The 20,565-nt window shown below is 38.9% G+C and overlaps 1 protein-coding gene across 2 annotated transcripts in view; it reads right to left on the reverse strand.

Annotated features, from left to right (window-relative positions):
- LGR5 (leucine rich repeat containing G protein-coupled receptor 5) overlaps window positions 1–7,259 on the reverse strand; it is a 96,976-nt gene extending 89,717 nt beyond the window's left edge. For both annotated transcript variants that reach the window (XM_071552223.1, XM_071552222.1), the window contains exon 1: window positions 6,937–7,259. In XM_071552223.1, the coding sequence (XP_071408324.1) occupies window positions 6,937–7,151 (215 nt within the window). In that variant the 5' untranslated portion in view covers window positions 7,152–7,259. The remainder of the gene's footprint in view (window positions 1–6,936) is intronic.
- Window positions 7,260–20,565: the final 13,306 nt, after the last annotated feature.

The raw sequence follows: 20,565 nt of genomic DNA on the forward strand, positions 1-20,565 counted from the left end.
GAAGAAAATAGAGAAGTAGTAGTATTAAACATCCTAAACATCAGCTTTATTTTAATTCCTCCTGCCCTCCCTTCATAAATATCAGCATCAAACTATTGTACACCTTTCATGTGAAAATTTGTTGACACAAGCACTCAAAAAAAAGTAAGATTTAAAGGGTTAAATTTATTCACAATCATTATAGAAATTAAGCCCCTACCCAGAAAGTACTGAATGACTTAAGTAACTATTGCTTAAGTTTAGTTCTTTCACTATGCATAGTTACTCTCAGTAAAAGGGAAAGCATTTAGCAAGTGTTATAGAAAGAGGGGAGAGATTTTGTGTGGTGGGAGTTAGAGCTGTTTGTACTACTTTAGACTCATAGATGCATTTTTTAATCTGCCCAAAGCCTGTCTATACACACGCATCTCCATGCACAGAATAACATATCACCTGTACAAAAAGGACTATACTTTTATACTATAGTGCAAAAAAGTTTTAATAATTTTTAATAAAAAATATGGCCTTGAAATTATTTCATTGCAACTACGTAACTTCATACTGTTGAAAGACAGTGCATTCCAGATTAAGATAAATATTCAAATCGATGTAAGACTCTGAAAATTTTTGAAATTAATGGTATTAAGAGATTTATGATACACACAATTCTTTAGGCAGTGTAATGAGAGTGAAACAGAACAGCTTAATGAAACTACTACCCACAAGTGAGTTGATATTTGGGGAAGAGATAATTGCTTTAGAATTATTAAAGGCCTTGATCTGACAAACATTTGCACATGTGATTTCAGTGGAACCATTCCTAACACTAAAGTTTCGTATCTGGATAAGTATTTGCAGGACTGAAGCCAAATCATACAACTGGACCCAAATAAGAGCACATTTGCTACCAATAAAATCCTAGTTTGTGAGTGGCTGATTACTGTGCTTATCATTGTTGGATGTTTTAATTATTTTTCTGCAGCAGTGTCTAGTCTTGAAAATATAACCTGTCCTTTCAGGGACTGACCTCAGTGCTAGGGCCACAGTCCCAAAACCTCAAAGCTCAAAGCTAAAAATTAGTAAAACACAGCAAAATAATAAAACTGAAGGGTGATACAGAAAGTGCTGTCCAAGCAAAGGTGTCCTAAAACTGTGCCACTTCCTGGGGTCCTGCATTGCAATCCCATTTAATTCCTGCTTAGAGTTCCAGGTATTGCTGGTGCCTACTATAATACAAGCTGGCTGGGAGTAATTTTTCCTCTAAATGGCAAAGTCAATCCAGGATGGTATTTCTATTTGCATGATGTTGCTTTAATACTTGTTCTAAGGTCTCTCATTGAAAAATTAGAAGCAGTTGTCCATACACTTTTGGAAAAAAAAGCACTAGCACTAAATCAGAGGTACCAGGAATTGCTGTCATATACAGCTGACACTGTTCACTGTCTTAGTTTTGTACATTTTGCATCTAAACCTTGATTCCAAGAGATAGAAAAGGGTAACACTCCTTTAACAAGTGACAGCAACTTTATTTCAGGCCCTACCCCTCCCCAACTACATATATGTCTTTTATAATTGTCCAGGCATTAAATTTCTCACATCTAATCAGGAAAATTGTACAGAAGTTTCTCAGGTCTTCTCAGCAAATAGTACAGAGCATGTAGCATAAGGATTTGCCACATGAATTGCTAAATCTCTGAGAAGTAAGCATGCTTTGATCACATCCCATTCTTTTAAAAGATGTTAGGGTACTTTCTTCTAACTGAAGTCTAAAGCTGTTTTGGTATGTCAAAAACACCACATCATATTCTGCCCTCAATCAGTTTAGTTGGAGCCAAAGGAACCACACCTTATTTACCATGATTTTCCCTGGGAAAAGAATCAGATCTGCTGGACAGTTCAAGGCAGGAAGTCAGAGAAAATACCAGAAACCGTACTAATCATGACCATTTAAATAACCAACAGAGAACTGAGAAATCAGTGCGTGCAGATGAAATATTATCTTGGCTAACAAATAGAATAAAAAAAGCAATCTGGACTACTGCAAAATTAGTAGCAATTTTAAGCATTTGAAAGACAAATGACATCGGAGAAAAGACTGGGTTAACAAGGGAGCACTTGAGGAAAGTCTAATCTCTGCTGGCATGCTGACTGGGAAGGTCAACCCAGTGCACGCGTTCGCAGCTGGAGACAGGCTCCCTCTGCCCAGCCAATTGTCCTGTGCACTTCAGATAACAGCCAAATTGAAGGTGCCTTCACTCTGTCAGCACCTGACATTCTACCAGCTTCAAGACAGCTTCCTTTTCCTGGTCAATTGTTGCAACATTTCCACAGAGTAAATGCTACAAAGGAGGAACTTAGTGTGTTCAACCATTCCCCCCCCACTTCTGAGCAGCAAAAGGCTCTTTAGAAAGCAAAGAGTTATTTTTAGCACTGCATTCTCAAAAGTGAAGAGTGACATTCCTAAACATATTTTTAATCCAGTTTTTTTGTGAATGAAACTATCTTTGACTCGACATACTATGCTTGGAAATCTAAAGCAAATCACTTGAAGACTGGTCAATATGAACTTTACGTAGTTTGTTACTTCTTCAGTTTTTGTTTACCTCTAATTTATCTATGCGTATATTTTACCTATATTGTACTATAGCCATAAGTAGAGAGGAAATGCTCTGTTTCCTTTTCAAAAGGGAGATTTAGCACTAAATTCTAAACCCAGAACCTGGATTCAACCTCATCCTCAACCAGGACAAGACTCAGATTATTAACTGAAATCATATGACAATGATTTAATTTAAGGCACAAAAATGGTTTGTAAAGCTTGTAACTATTTAAAGAAGTACTTTCTAAGAAAAGACAGAAATTTTATGAAATACCTAACTTCTAAATCTTGTCAAGGGACCTAGAAGGTGCGAGAGACTTTATAAATCTCACTTCTTCATCAGAAGATACCTTGCTGTTTGATCTCTTAAAAAACATGTCATTCCCAAGATACCTCAGATGAAGAACAAGATTGAGTTTGCACGGTGAGACCAGAATGACTAAACTGGTGCAAATTTACCCTAAAGGGCTGGTCTTAATTTTGACATAGAAATTACTCTTTCTGATTTCTGAAGCATCACTAGTTTCTGGGAATATACTTCTTAAGCTTTGAAGAGGTAAGTAATTTACCCAAGTTGTCTTTGTTTTTATTTTTATGATTTGTAGTCTTAAACACTTTGAGATATGCTACAGAGTTTTGACTGTGCTCTACAGAATTATTTATCAACAAATACAGTATTATGGCAAACTATGAAGCAGAAGGCCAAAACTTACTTGAAGACTAATATATTAGGAATCCTATAATATGCACTGATTTATTGATTTATTTTCATAGGTTCTAATGTAATAATACCAATGTTATCAAAGTTTTGAAATCTAATTTTTCTCAATCAATTATTTCTATGAACAATTAAAAAATATATGAACCACATTTCCCCAAGTGTTACTATACATACTTACAACGTACTCAAATTTAAACTTTTTAAGTAAACGATAATGTAAAAGGCAGCATACTGCAATATTTATGCATGCATATCAATGTCAATTTAAGATGGTAACATTATGCAAACATTCTACTCATAATTGATGCATTTTGATCACAAACACAGAATCCAAACTGTTAGGCAGACCTGGCATTTATAATAAATTTACTCTTCTGCGCTATCCAGGCCCTTAACAGAGAACCTAAAAACCTTTAGGAGTTGTCTTTTATATTATCATCTGTGGGCTAAAACTACCACATCATCACATGCAATATGAAAACAGATTTTCTTTTCATACTTCTCATACTAAATATTCTTGAACAGAAGTTGCCAGATTTTACAATTTTGAATGAGTAATTATGTAGGTGAATAGGATGAGCCTGTGGTTAAACAACAGAGTTAGGATAAGGCATTTTGTTTTTAACTACTTGCTTTGTCCTAAACTTTAACTTTGAGCAAGCCCTTCTTTGCCTCAGTTTTCCACATTACAGCAAATGGTAATGATATTTCACTAACTCACATGTTTGGTTTGAGAATTAATGACAGTACCATGTGCAGAAGACCTGTAGACTCTGGCTTCTTCTTTTCTCTGTGTACTGATAGGAAAGTGACCTGTTGTTAATTTGAAACAGAGACTCAGTGCTGCCCTTCATCAGCACATGGAATTCTCATTTATGTCAACAGGAGCTGCATTAAATACACTGTGTATATCACTTAGCTGAAAAGTAAATGAAGAAAAAGGAATGGAAACTCATGGATTCTCCTTGCCTACTCTTAAGCAGTCTAACAGTTCATGGCAGCAGACACATAATCATAAAAATATTTTTGATGGGAGGCATGAATTGCTGCCTGGGGTTATAAATGAGAATGGAGAAAAGTGTAGCAGGTACATCTGTAGACTACATTTAGCTCTGCTGCAAGAGCACCGTCATTAAAATAATGATCATACATGCAAAATTCAGTCACCATAATATATCATGCTCAGTACACATTTGTCTCAGCATCAAACAAACCTTAATGGACTTAGCATTTCAACTTTTCACACAATTTCCAGTGCACACCAAGAAAATGTCTGCCTTTTTTCTCCTATGTGAGTGTTCAGCCAAAACAAAACCATGAGAAATTTAGAAAAAAATCTTTAAAAGCTCAAAGAGGTAGTACTACAGACTGGTTTTGGTCAGACATGTATACAATGCAAGAATAGAATTGACTAGAGAAGATTAAATGTGAGTACACAGTTTTAATCTCCTGCTTTGATCTGAAGTAAAAATTGTCACAGTACAAAGACATTTCTGCTTTTTTTTTTGTGGAAAAAAACCTCCAAACAAACAGAAAATAAAATACTCAAGAAGCAGCTAGTTGTTCACTACCAAGCTCAGGGAGGCAAAAATCTCTATAACAAGCAGGCATGTTTTAAAATTTGCCATTGCTCAGCCATCTACAGACAATCAGATTTGACAGTTCTTTATGGAAGGCAGGCAGGAACTACAATTCTGCATAATTAGACAATAGTTAGTCAATTCAAGGATAGCAGCCTTGTAAATTTGGAAAATGGTAAGTGTAGATGCCTGTGTTTATAAACCAGTCTTTTATACTGTTATACTGCCTGTATGCTGTCTGGGTCATTTAAAACTCTGCCTGTCCAAGTGATGTTTTTTCACTTCATTGCATATGTTACTGAACAGCAGAGAATTCTTGACTGGAGAAAGATGTTCCCTCTGAAGGAGAGGAGGATTTAAAAACAAAAGTGCAGACTAGATCACAAGCCTACCAAGACACAGGTTACCAGACACAGAAGAACCACAGCAGAAGGCCACAGTAGTGGTATTTTGACATCATCGTGCATATGCTTTTTTTTTCTTCATAAAACAGTCAAACGTTTTTCCAGTTTTAGCTTTCTTCCAAGCAACAAAGAATTTAGGGCCTCTGCTTCTTGACACAGGATATGTACAGCTTAACTATGCCTTTATACCTTTACCTTTCTCCTTATGGCTTTCCAAAGCACCAGAAAAAATTGTATCTTATGTATACCCCAAAATCCCACCTGCTGCTTTTGAAACCAGTGGCAGACTTTGGATGCATCTTAAAGAGTGTATCTTTATTATGCGTAGCCAGAGTTCTGCTGTACTATGAGCAGTAGTTCATTACGCTGACTCCTGCCTCTTAAGATTATTAATAGCTTTGACTTTGAAACATTTGTGATAAAATAAGCTAAAACTGATCTTAAGACAAAATTCGAAAAGTATTTACATACACAATATTTAGAAAAGTCTTTCAGCTCTACATCCTCTCAGCTTTCCCATGACATATAATTAGTACTTAAGATTTCATTGGTTTCACTTAATTTCTGTCTTGTCTATGTTGTCATGTTTGTACTTCTCTTAGAAAGCCATTTCTAGTTTATTTAAATCTATTTTTTCAGATGCACTATATGTTTTCTGTCCTTTGAAGTATGATATTAACAAAGAAGCCAGTTCAGAATGATCACTTTAGTACTCCAGATACATAACACTGTGAAAGCATCTTTACAGTGACTATAGCAGCAAACACGTCAACAGCATGCCAAAATATATAGATGGACAAACACATTCAGAAACAGACATACTTCATGCTGGATATGAAGGATAAGCATCACATCAACAGCCTACTGGTCATGCAACCACGAAAAATCTATGGAATCGGTAAGGAGGGAAATAAAGGAACACTTTTAGTGCACCAACACTTTCAACACAGGAAACTGAGAGATGCTAAACGACGACCACTGAGGCAAAAATACGGAAACAAAGAAAGTCTCTGCACAGGTTTTTGTTTGGTTGGTTGGTTTAGTTTGTTTTTGTTAATACAAAGGTTCTCCGTTCTGGCCGAGTCTGTCCCTACACGCTGTAACTCAGCGTGCCCGAGATGCAGCGCAGTTCGCACGCACCGCAGCCCGGCCAGCGGGGATGCCCCGTCAGGGGGGCACTGCGAGGTCCAGGGGGGCTCCGGCGGGGCCGGATCGCGACACGGCACCTGTGTCGGGGCACAGACACTGTTGCCCCCGAGTGCTGCCCGCCTCCTGGGAGCGCAGTGTATTTACTACCTTTCCCCCACCCGAGGGGAGATCTGTTAACCATTAAATCAGTATCGAGTGCACATCAAAGCGCTGTCCCCGGAAGCAAAGGTGAAGCTCAACGTCCCTGCGGATCGCACCGAGTTTCTGCTGTTGCAATCGCTTTTAATTGCCCCCCAAACGGTACATCACACATTGATGGCCAGGCACCTATAACCGCTTTACAGCCCGCACGCTGATTAAATACCGATTAGAAACTTATTTGAAGTGGGGTGTTGTCTTCGGGCGGCGGCTGCACCGCTCCCGCGAGCCGCCTGTCAGCGCCGCGGCCACCCCGAGCCCTCCCGCTGCCCCGACCCCTTCGCTCCGCGTCCCGCCCGCACTCACAGGTAGGAGGTGAAGGCGCTGAGGTTGGCGGGCACGGCGGTGAGCCCGCGGTCGGAGCAGTCTGCGCGGAGCCGCACGCCGTCCTGCTCGCAGCGGCACGGAGCGGGGCAACCCCGCGGGCGCTGCCCGCTGCCCCGCGCCCCGCGCCGCAGCGCAGGCAGGCATAGCAGCACCAGGAGGAAGAGGAGGGCGCGGGCAGCGCGGTGCGTCGCCATGGGGCCCGGGGGGCACTACAGCCGCGGGGCGGCCGCTCTCGTGCCCCGCGTTGCGGCGGGGGCGAAAGTCGGGCGCCCGTCTGGGCTCAGGGAGCTCTTGCGGCCACCGCCGCCGCGCCGCTGTCTGTGGTAGCATCTCAGCTTACACGCTGCTTTAAAGCCCTGGAGCCGGCACCGCGCGCCCGCTGACGCCGCCCCGGCCTTGCCCGCCGAGCGCGCCCGGCCCTGCCCGCGCCGCCGTGCGAGCGAGCGGGGAGCAGGAGGCGGGGGAAGCCCCGCTCCTCGCTTGCCCTCCTGCGAGCCGCCCCCGCGCCTCGGGGCTCGCGTCGGGCGGAGATCTCACGAAATCACACAATGGGTAAGGCTGCAAGGACCCACAGGAGGTCATCTGGTCCAATCTCCTTGCTCAAACAGGGTCGTCCTAGAGCACGTGGCACAGGATTGCGTTCAGGCGGTTCTGGAATATCTCCAGTGAGGGAGGTTCCGCAACCTCTCTGGGCAATCCGTTCCCATCCATGGTCATTCACACAGTTAAAAAGTTCTTCCTCATATGCAGGTGGAACTTCCTGTGCATGATACAATCATAGAATCATAGAATACGCTGAATTGGAAGAGATTCATCATGATCATCTAGTAGAACTCCTGGCCTTGCACAGGACACTCCAAGAATCACTCCATGTATGTGAAAGCATTCTGCTCATTGCGTTGTGTCCCAGTGGTTGGCACCACCCAGAAAAGCCTGACTCCATCTTCTGGCATCTCCCTCTCCCACGCTTTAAATATTTATACACATTAGTGAAATCCCCTCTCAGTCATCTATCTCTTCTCAAGAAGGAATCTCCCCTGAGGGCAGGGATGTGTGCAATGGACATTTCTGGAAGGTGGGAGAATGGGCAGCAGCACAGTTAGCGGTGTGTCACTGGGTTGGTAGGATAAAAGCCTGGGTGTTCTGTGGGCTGGAAGAGAAGTCTAACCTCTAAGACCTTATTTAGTCACTCCGTGGTTCCAGATGCAGACTGAGCCACAGTCCTGGTCAATGATGAGTATCCACTCACTTGCCTCACAACCACTTGATTAAATCTCAGGCTTGCCAACAGGCCACAATTTTCTAAAGGAGATCAAGTGCTTAGGGAAAAGGAGTTTACAGTGAGGCTGCCATTGAAAGCTTTAAGCTGTCCCTCAGCTTCTTGCCAGAGGTTTCCATTCCTCAGGTGGTGGCCTTTGTAATAAGCTTCTGTGATTATGCCAAAGTCAGTGGTGAAGTGAAGGTGAGGATGGCATTTTTTAAACCTTTTTTGTCCTCCAAATCAGTTTTCAGTTTGAACAAAGTTGACCGCAAGCTCCAGGTTTGAGACTAGCTCCTAGTTTAAGAACCCAGTCGCAGGCCAGTTCTTGTTTTGACTGGTGACTAAATTGTTGGTCAGGCTACTCAGTATGTGTTGGAGAGTATTAGTTTTCTGCTACACTGTCTTTGAATCTACAATTAAGTCTGAAATGAGCGCCTAGTGAAATGGCCAGCAAAAGACATGCTTTTATATTCTACCCAGTTTATAATACCTGTTCTCACCTTTGGACCATCATTTGGTATAATCTGAGCTGCAGAAGGTTCTTGTACTGAAGCTCAAGTGCTTAAAATAATAAAAAAGGAATCTGCTGTCTGGCTGGTTAGACAGGTCAGAATGTTTTGCAAATCTAGGCCTATGAGGCTGCTGGAAAGTTTTTCCCCAAGCATCACCTTATCCTAAGCTCCTAACAACAATGACTGAAAGCATGAAGTTTTCATGAGAAATGCCTCAGGAGAAAAATTCTGCAGGAAGCGGATTTTTCCTGCTGTACCATAATATGTGTCCAGGAGACCTGTTACCCCAAAACCTCTGGCTGTCCCTTGCCTATGTCTAATATCACTTCAAAGCAGCAATACTTTGTAACTGAATTTAATAGGCTGAAAAAAGTTTCACACTGTGGTGGATACGTACATTCAATAAATTGCAAAAACTTTACTTTCTTCTAGGATGAAGTAGTTTCTACTAAGCATTTAAATGACGTGATATTTAAGTCCTCAAGGTGCCAAAAGACATCGGAATAGTTATAGTCAATAAATAAGTATTTTTCATAAATGTAGTGAAATAGTATTTATATAACCTGAGACTTTTGCACTCTTCCTTTGTTTGTTCTAGAAAGCAAAGAGTATACTGTTTCTTCATTTTCTGAGGATTTACCATCTTGCACAAGATATCTCAAGTAGACATCGATTAATTAGTAGTGAGGGTTCAGCTGTAAAAGTCCTCCTTTTAATGTTGTGTATTTTGCATGAATACATTTTTTGAGCTAGTGCCTTTCTTTAGAATATTTGTTGTACTTCTCCATAATTTTTATTAAAGATTTTTTTTGAAAGACAAGTAGCTTGAAGATTAAAAGTAGGATTTGATAAGAATGGATATGGGTAATGCCTACCTTTGTGCATTTAAATTACGTTGTTCAGTTATTTTCTTTTCTTGTTTCTCATAGGTCTCTGGTTCTCCATAAAGGGAAAAGAAAAAACATCTGTCAGTTGTTTGGTAACTTCCAGGAGGCCATTGAGACTGTTAAGATTTCCTGCAGGTTCCAACATCTCACCATAAGGTCCCAGGCATTTGGAGTGACATCGTGGTACAGCCATCAGTGGTCTTCAGTTTTCATCATGGCAAAAAACAAATCCCTTAGGGATGCCAGCAGAGTGCTCTCTTGAATCTGTATTTCTGATACTCTGGCCAAACCCCTTGTCTTCTGAATATGATATATGAAGTCACCCTAACCCTAACCCTAGCCCTAACCCTAACCCTAACCCTAATCCTATGGCGCTCCAGCCTAAGGTTTATCACTATAAAGGATATCTTTACGGAATGTTGCGTACAAGTAAACAAAATGATATTTTGTGTTATATATTGTCAGCACACAAAAAGCATAACAATTCATAATTCAAGAATGCACAGTAGATACAAATATTTGTATATTTAATGTATGTATATATTTAACATTAATCTTCTAGATCTTTCCCCACAGCATGACAGATTTTAGACTTTGTGTGAAATTTGGTTTTAAAATACAGGTCTGTAAAAGTAAAACTGGGTATCCAAAATATTCACTGTTATTTGTGTTTTGTAAACATAAACTGAATACAATTATTTTAACAGGGAGTGTGGCTGGCTAAAACATTTGACAATGGAAAATTATGATTAATCCTGAAATGATCAATCGTCCCAGCCAAAATGTAGTTTAAAGCAGAAATGTTAACAGATCAGCACTAATGAAGGTAGTGGCTAGTGTTTCAATATTAAGGCAAATCCAATACAGAGCCAAAGTAAAAAGCACAGCAGCAAAGGACAAGGTAGTCTACACTTGACTGCAGCATGTTTTTTTCCTTTCCTCCCTATGGATGAAGGGTAGGGTCCTAGAAGGCTGTAAGTGCAACTGCATGTTTAGACTATGGAGAAAATAAACCTCTTGTGCAGGGTGGGATTTCTTTTTCTGCCTACTGGGATAAGGCATTCTTCATTGGATGTGTTGAAATCATTGCATTGAAAGAGTTCAGTGGGCAAGTGTGCAGCCCTTAGGCTGTTCTACTGTTGAGCAATATGGCAACTGCCCAGGGATCTGAGCCCAAGGATCCTTTCCTTCTTGCAGGACACCTGATTTGTCTTTTATTCTGCATAGCCTTGGAGAATGGTGCATATTTTTTAAGGTTTATCACTATATAGGCTTTTATACAAACACCAGGAGGCTATTTATATGCTGTGTTCACTTGATTCGATATTTACCTATCAGTGTATGTTTACACTCATTTGCATCATGCTATCTATCCTTTTTCATGGAGGATCTTAAACATGTATGTGTATTCACATCCTTTAATTAAACCATGCAATGTTCTTCACACCAAGGCAGATCACACTGTTTGTGTTTCACATAAAGATAATGCTGGTGCCCAAAATGTTGGGTGGTAGGGCAGTCACTCCTTGAATCAGAATGAAATATAGGACTTTTAATTGCCCTGGCTCAGTTTATCTCCTGGCTACAGCTTTTCAAACGCAATAATGTTATGGATGATTTTATTTTTGCTTTATGGATTGGTTTTGTTCATGTTTTGGTGCTATTTAAATCACTCCATGTCATGCATCTTTAGAAACCATCTTTTTGTATTGATTTTTTAATCTGACACACTGCCACCTACCTTTACGCTTCCCTAAGCAGTTCTGTGTGATAGTAGGACAGAGGTGAAATATCTGACAGCTAAGATTTACTTGGATTCACCTGAAATATGCTTCAATAATCAAGTTTTTGATGGGAGGAAGAGATAAAAATAGAAAACCAGTATTATTACTGTTACAATTAGTACAGTGGCAGTTGACTTATACATATGTTTTTGAAGCAAATGCTGGTATGATCATTATTTTTAGTCTGAAAATATGAGATAGTAAAGTTTGTAACATTAGTGGGAAAACCAAGGCACATTTTAATAGCTAGAAATTTGGGGAAAGAAACAAGGGAAAATTGTGAATACATAGGATACAGATTTACTGAATATTTGTCTGAAGGGAATGAAAGCTGATTGTTGCAGTAATTATCAGCTTAGGAAATAAATCCACATGTTAGAGTGAAGATGTGGAAATAAGGTATATGAAGAGAACTTTCTATAATTTTGAGCTGAGGTGCATGTGACATCATTCAGAGAATTACAGCCAGGCTGCTAAAGCATGAAATGGATATTTCACCAACACAGAAACTATGTGCTTTAAACAATACTTTAAATGATGTTTTTTATCTCTAACATTTACTGATCTGTTATCTTATCCTTTTATATCTCATGTACAGCCAGAAGAAAGAGAAGGACACGTAAGCTGTGTCTAAAGATGCATGAAAAATGGTAAGGCATTAAATGAGGAGCAATACTTTTTATCAGAACAACTAATAGTTGCAAACAGGCAAGACCTCATTTAGGCTCATTAAGTCTTATTTTATCAAGTTATGTCTAATTGCCCATTCAAAGCTTGTCTCCCTTGTAGACTCAGACAATCTCATCAACAACTATGATACGGTTTCTTCAAAAAGCTGCAGAACTGGGAATGTGGCAGCAAGGCAGGGCAAATCAACTGCTGCCTTCCTCTAGTCAGGTGTTTATATTGTAGTCTTAACTGTGGCTTCTGATAGTCAGAAAATCATGGCAACAGGTCTCTGAACTGATTTGTCCTGTTTTTCATGGAGAGAAGAACAAAAGTATGTTTGGACCCAAATGGCAAGTTGCCTCAAATGTTTCTCTGAAAGGACTGAAAGAAGGATGTGAATTTTGGAAGAGCATGTTTGGATGGATGGATCCCTGTGACTGTTTCCTGAATTGGGTCCCTCCTTTCTCTTCCCACAAAAATAATCATATCATGTTCTATATAATGGCAGCTGTCAGAGCCAAACATTTAAAAATGCACTGGTGTGCTGCATTCTGTGGTGCTTGTCAGTGGGACTTTCAGGAAGGTCTCCAAAATCCTGTTCACTTAATGCAACAAAAGTTTATCACTTCCATGGAAAGTCAGTACTTCCACATCTGTGAGGAAGTTAACTCCAGTTCACAGAGGGTTGCAGAGTTGTTTTTGTTTTCCTAAACACTTGCAAAGCATAAAACTTATATATGCATGTGGAGAGGAATTATGTATTTCGGTGTCCTACACATGCTGTGGTGATCTGCATTCTTCTCTGGGCAAAAAAAGAAGAGTTGATATGTACCATGTGCATGAATAGAATAATTTCTTAATCTAGCAGCTCCTATAGAAATTCTGTCCAATTCTTTTCATCCTTCTCTCCCTGTGTCTATATGGCAAACACTCTGGGGTTCCTGTGGTTTTTGAAGTGTATTTTCATGATACTGTATAATGAGTGATTACATTGTTTTGTAGTTGTTTGAAGGAGGTCTCAATAATCTTTTTTTTACTTCTTTTTCTTTTATTGTGATGCTTGTAATAGCTTTAGTAATTTTGGGATCAGGTGCCATGCAAAAGGAAGAAGTGTATGTAAGAAAGAATCACTTAATTGTGACAAATCGTCAGAAGGCTTTAGATGTGGTATAATACTTTCTTTTCCTGTACATTCCCCTCTAGAAGGAGGGGAGGGGCCTGCATTTTATTTCTGTCTCTGTGTATTTGTCTTCTGAGGTGTAAGCACAGAAAAAGCAAATTTCTTTGTAAAGAGGAAAGTCAAGACTTTTTTTGTTAGTGAGTCAGACCAAAACATTTCAAACATCTCTATCCTCTTGATAGCAGAGCTTCCCCTGTTACTGACTAGGACTTTGGAAAAATCAGATAGGAAATACCTTATGGAACTTCATTTTTCAAGAAGTTTTTAAAAACCATTTGCATTTTACCCAGTGCAAAATTAATTCCCAAAGCTTTACAGTAGATACAGCACAGATGTTGAAGTGTCCATGTTTCTGTGGCTCATATGCTTTGTCCAGACTTTGTACCACAGTGATAAACTGTCAGGGTGTGTTACCCACCTCTGTTGGCTCTCTTAAGTTGATGCAGTCCCATCTGCAGTAATGCAAAACAGCACAAAGGGAGGGAAGGAACAAAATGTAGGTCTATGACCTGCAGCACATCCATGGAGCCTCCACAAAGTGCCTGCCAATGACACATGGAGGTAAAAGAAATGCTATTTCTTCTGCATCTGGCAATCATGCAGGGCCCTTGCTGCAAATGGAGGAAGGGACCTGCTCAAGAATTTGGACAGAGCAACCATCAGGATGCAAAAGTGGGATTTTGTGTCATATGCCAAGGAGATAAAGAGAGAAGGAACCTTATGCAGGGGAACAAAGGGGAGGAGGAATGATTGCTGCACAGATTTTTATAAGGAAGATGAGAGTGAGTGAATTGGAAGAGCTCTTGTATTTAAAAAAAAGAGAATGGGGACACTCAGAGCTAATAGAGCTTTAGAGCAAAGGAATGACAAGGAGGTCTTTGAAGAGAAGAGGAGAGAAAGTGGCCCACAAAGAACATGCAGGATAAAGAAGTAAGAGGTCTTGGTACATGCAATAAAGTCACCAAGCTGAAATACACAACGCTGAAGTTTCTATGCTTTCTTCTACACTGCCCCTGATAGTGTTAATACTCTGTGAATTGCTATGTATTTGCATTAAGTGTTTTTGAAAGATAGAGAGATATATTTCTGGACTGAATGGCAGAATCAGGGCCTTACATAACATTAACATGTTTATAACATGCACTATGTTGCTCGTCTGTTCTTTGGCAAGGCTGGTTGGCTGACTTTAAGGCACATTTATTTTGGGATGCTTTTGCCTTTGAAGCAAGCAACTTATTTGAAAGAGTTTCATACTTACAAATCCCAACTTAACAGAGTGTCAGCACAGGCCAATTACACGTAACAAAAGCAGGGAGCAGGGTATTGCTTCATTTAGCTTCATCTGTCATCACTGAAGACAAAAAGGTACCTGAAGAAGGCAGTTGCTGGCTTCTGGTTTCAAGCCGAGAGAACTTTCCCTGTCCATTGACATCCCAAAAGGAACCTTAGGGACTTTTCAAGTTTGATACTTTCTCATGCTGGATGGTTTGGATATACCCCCTGCTGCTGCCAGAACTGGAATTTACAAATTCATGGTTGCTGCTGGAGTTTCTTTTTAAAAGTGTCTGAAAGAAAATGAAAATTTATATAGGTCTGGACCATGGAAGCCAATGTATGTTAACAACTTGGACCTCTGAGGGTTTGACTACTTTTCTTCAGTAATTAATGAGAAGAGAGTGTTTATAACACCCAAATGTAATCTTTCTGAAGCTGGTTAAGAGTAACAGACTCCTCCAGAAGGTGGTTCAAAGTACCTACATTAATTAGTTAATGTATTTGTGGATAGTTTAATAGGGGTTGCTAGGCAAAATTATCCTTGCATTGATTATAATTAGTGTTGCTGCTGCAACAGAGCAGAACCCTGAGAAGTCACATGCAGAATAAAGTATTGAAAAATAATTACTTTTCAGTTTAGCTGCTTGGAATGGATTTCAAAAGCAGCAAGTCGAAAGCAATGTATTTGTATGTTTTCACTTTCTTTTCCATCATAGGTTTTCCTTTGTATGGAATGTATCTTCATCTGTAAAACAAATGCACACTTAATGCATTTAACATTAAGAACAGTAATGTTCCATCCAGAATTTTAGAAAATCTTATTATAGAAAGAAGTCAGAGGTGTCAAGTCTGTTGGCTGATGATTTTAGGGAGTATTTATTCAAACATGTGCACTTATCACAATTGAAATGGCTAGGAGGGAGAGAAAGACTTCAGAAGGAATGCTTTATTGCTTGTTGATGGCCATGCAGAATTCAACTGGTCTCTTATTTTGCTTCAGACTTCACTCCTCTCAAGAACTTGCAGCTTGACCCATTTGTAATAGGGGGCAAAAGCTGCTGCTTCCATACAGTGTTAGAGATTGAGGATAAATTGTCAGATATGTGTATACATTAACAATGTATTAAACTTTAATTAGGGCAGAGGCATATTATTTACAGGTGAATTTATGTCAAAGCAGACACTACTCTTTAGTAATGTTCATTTGTGCCCTGGAATCTTCAGAATGCAGTATTGCTATGTATTTACACTTTCAAAATGTAGCTGCTAATTTTGAGACAGGCAGTTTTTGCTTCCTAACTTTTCACAACTTAATTACAAATTGAGAACAACTTAAAAAGTTATACTAAGTAAGACATTTTGAGATCTTAAATTCAGATTTACTGTGGTGACCAAAGAAGATTATTTATTATGTATTTTATTTTGGAGCTTTATTGTTTAGTATTTCCTCCCGTTTTACGGTTGTCTAGCATGTCTAGTATATCAGCAGTGTTTTCCCACTGCATTTTTAAAAAAAAACCTTTTCCATGAAGTAAGAACTCTTACTTTGTATTTCTTGGAAACATGTATCTAAGGGACAGCATTAAATTTAACATTGATAATTTTGATATTAAATTATTTTGATATGTAGAACTTCAGAGTAACGTGGTGAGGCTAAGTTATTTCATCTCTTACAATTGCTGTGGGTTGATAGATACAAAGAAAATGTTTTGTCAGGTAATTAGTTGTTTCTTAAATACAGCTTATTGTTTACTGTGGGCTGTCTAAATTATAAAGGCTGTTGTCATAGTGCCATTGCTTTCAGCATACAAAGCTATTATTTCTATTTTTGTCTCAGTATCTTGCCAGAGTAAAACCTAACAAGTTTAGAATTGTGTTTAAGTGAATGGAAACTATTGAGAGAAATTTCTGTAAAAACATAACCATAACACATGAAAAGTATATTTTTATTAATGCTTACACATAAAGACTAACATAAGTTGTAAAGGACCTATTTGGAAAAAAAAAGAATCAAACAAAACCAAACAGCACAAGCAATTAAATTTCAGTAAGACATTGAAAGGTTTTTGGAAAATCTCACAGGTATATATTATAAATCTATTTCTTGTAGATTGCATAACTTCTTTGGGAATCCTCATATGGACAAAATAAATGCATAGACTTGATCTTAACCCTGGAGTCTAAAGCTATGGTTGAACTGAGGAAGATGAAGCAGTAGCTAAAGACATTATTTTTGACTTTTGAAAAAGTAGTGACAGACAAAAAGGCATATGAGGCCAAAGACTAATTAAAAGATTCCAACCATATCTACGAGTTTATCTGTGAAGAAGTTGAATGGCTTCCAATGCATTTGTGTATTCATACCAATTATATTTTTTTACTGCTTATTACTGGAAGGTGTGGATTTTATTTATTGTTTTGCCAAAAAGTACACTCACCCAAGACACAGATACCTTTGCTTGAATTAAAAAGTAATTTGGCTACCATTTGTTATCAACACTTGAGTTTATCCATGCAGAATCTGTATGCTTGATAGTTCCTTTTTACACTGCTCCCCTCCGTCAGTAAGACGAGACCAAGGTAAAAGCATTGGCTCCCTCTCCTGGTTACTGCGGGAGCTCTGAGCCCTTTGCCTTCAGGCGCTCCAGGCAGTAGAATTGAGACGACACGAGTCGCAGCTTATTTCCAGCAAATATACTGTGATGCAAAAATATAATCAAGAGGCTATTAAAAATTAATAAATATAATCTTTAAAATACAACAGGAATATGAAACTTGCATTTGAAATGCCCAGATACTCTAAAATAATTGTAGTTTTATGATGAAAGAGCATCGGCTAGACAAGTAAACAAAACACTAGACAGAAACAACGTTTTACTTTCTGTGATTTCAAGTACTTTAAGAGAGGCAGGGAGTGGAGAAGTGAGGATGCAGATTAACCAATGCTAGCTCTTGTGTAAAACTCAAAAAGAAACTAGTATTCCATCTCACTTCTTTTTAGCCATCCCCAGACTCTGGGGAATAATTTATCTCATGATCCATCAATTTTCTTTTCAGATCTCAACTGGATAAGCCATGAGAAACCTGATCTAAAGTTGATCCTTGAGCTGGAGGTTGATCAAGGTAACCTCTTTAAGTCCTTCCAGCATACATTGTTCAGTGTTTCTATCCTAAATGTGAAAGATTAAACTTAAGAAAAAGAGTTTGTATAATACAGCCTTTAACCCCATGTTTGTCTTGAAAGACCTTTTAGATTCCAAGGTAGAAATTGGCATTCTACTTGTGCGATGAGAGGGGCCTGGTACCACTTTCTGCACTGTCACCCTTTGCATACCAGCAAGAGGAGAGGTGTGATACAGGTGCAGAGTACAAGACTGCAGATTAGGGACCTCCTCAGACATCAAGGAAAATGGTTGCATGTTCCCTGTACTGGCTAATAGCTACTAGTAAAGATGTGGAAAACAACATGCTACTCATTTCAAAAGGAATCTTGGATATTATCTGTTAGGCTGAGTACTGAGGTGATAGTCTCTTACATGTCTGTACACTGAGAGAAGGCTATACAGGCTCTATGAAAGGGAATAGTTTCAACACCCTTTATTGTGACCAACAGTTATGACAGAGCTGCTTGACACAATTGTTCAATGCAAGGGAGAGAGAATAGATAAATACGAACTCTCCCTCCCCCAAAATACTGAACAGCAGCACATAATTTGCTTGAAAGAGAAGTTTGCAGTATCAGGGGGAAGCAGGGCAATGTACAATATTCCAAGAGTGAGAAGGTGGTTCTGAATAGAAGCCATCATCTAGGCATTCTGATTTTTCCCCCTAGTGCAGCTTACATCTTTCTATCAGCAATGCAAGCTTTGCAAGTCTGATCTTTGAAGGCTAAACCTAACTTTTGTGAGTATTTCCTTCCCATCTCTCACTCCAGGGTCCAGAATGATTTTCTCAGTTCTTTAGCCTATGGATGGATATGGAGTTTGTTTTTTATCTCATGAATTTGACTTACATGTGAAAAAGTGGTGAGATCATCTTGCTGCAACAGATTCCCATCATTCTTTCATGGACGTGTCAGATGACAGGTTTGTCTGGGACTGTGCTCTGATTTCCATTAAGGGATAACTGTCAAAAAAAGGACTATGCTTTTTCTACTGATATTCTGGAAAACTGCCTTTACAAACATGACACCAGAATTATTATGAGATAAATTTCAAGATGGGCTTTATTTGGGAGTTACTAAAGCCCAATATACAAAGGACAATTCTGAAGGAATACTCTGAAATTTTGAAGAAACAGGGTTGCTGAATCATTCACATGTTAACGGTAAACCCAGCTACAATCAGATATGAGAAGGAAGGTTTAAAACCACCCTGGTAGTTCTGTGATGATAGTCCTAATGACAACACTGTATCCTCAAGTTAGTCCTCCTTAGTCACCATACCCTTGACTTACTAAACAGTTTTTCAGAAAATAGGAAAAAAGTCACAATGAGAAGCTACAATAAGCCTCATGTTATTATTTTTCAAGTTGCCCCTCTGTTTACTAGGAGAAACTGGCATCGAAAATGTCTTTTATCGAACTGACTTTGAAGTCAGTGTATGTTTTACAGGTTGCCTTGTTCAGAGATACTTGTTGAAAATGGTGAACCTACAATATAGTCCGAGGGATTAATGGTGGTACTGGCATGTTCCCCGCAGGGAGCCTATCAGAAGAGTGAGGAAAAGTGTGCAGCTTATACTGCCACTTCCAGATGCTGTTGTAACATCTGTCACAATAGCTCTTAGATTTACTTTGTAGCATGATGCAAATTTATCTAAAATAATTTTAGTTATACTAGCACAGCTGTGATTTTTTCATCCTGTTGATACTAAAAGGCACCTGATAGTAGTAGTAGTACATAGAAACTGGACAATATTCCCTCAAGTTCATGAACCATCTGTGTCTTCATATGATATATATATATATATATATATATATATATATATATGGATTTATTAAACTGGTGATTTTTAGAACTCACTGCTTTTATGTGATTACCTTAGAAGCGCCCTATATAACTATATTGCATTTATTGGGTAGCTGTGTGCAATTCACTTACATTCAAACCATTAAGACACCATTTGCCACTCTAAACTCTATGCAGGCAAATGAATGGTGAAAAAAACCTGGTTTGAAAGCATCCTTATGTTAGAAACTCTCTGCAATTATACCTAGATTTGAGACACATGATGAACGATGTTGGGATTTGAAGGGTGAGGTTTCAAGACTTACTTTTCCTGTCACCAAAAAAAGAAGAAAATCTGATAATTGAGCTAGGATATCGTTACGAATAGTAGAGAACTCACAATGAGACAAATATAAGTTCAGGGACTCATTCCCTTCCACAGTTGTCTTAACGCTATAACTGTAGGTGCCAGTCTTTTGGTCCGTACTCTATTACACTAATTTTAATTTAAGTCAGTGGAAATTTTAACTCTCAAGGGCTACATTATGACACAGAACAGGAGTATTTACATGCCTCTATATTTCTATATTGATATACCTGAGCTGGCTTTGGGCAGATACATCTTTCAGAACAAATGCAAAGCTGAGCTAGCTCATGTCATAGAATCACAAAATCATTTAGATTTAAAAACACTCCTAAGATTATTGAGTCCAGCCATAAACCTAAGACTGCCAAGTCCCACCAAACCTTGTCCCTAAGCACCATATCCACAAACTGTGCAAATTGCCAAGTGGCTGCTTTAGGTAGTTCTGCAGTGCAGATGCACTTAAGAATCAGGGCCATTTTTTTCTGAAACCAGAAAAGGGGCACTGCTTTAGCCATTAGATTTATTAGACTTTTTATTTTCTAGCACATTTTCAATATACTGGAGAACACAATATGTTGTTGAGATGAATGCTTGGGGTTTCAAGATGTAGTGTAAAAATATGAATATGATTACTCTCCTCTCAGTTTTATCTGAGTTTTAGCCTATTTGATCCTATAACAAAATGCAAAAGAAATAAGTATTCCATATGCTGCCTAAAAAAATTC

The sequence above is a fragment of the Pithys albifrons genome, chromosome 3 (genome assembly GCF_047495875.1).
Source record: "Pithys albifrons albifrons isolate INPA30051 chromosome 3, PitAlb_v1, whole genome shotgun sequence".
Lineage (NCBI taxonomy): Eukaryota > Metazoa > Chordata > Aves > Passeriformes > Thamnophilidae > Pithys > Pithys albifrons.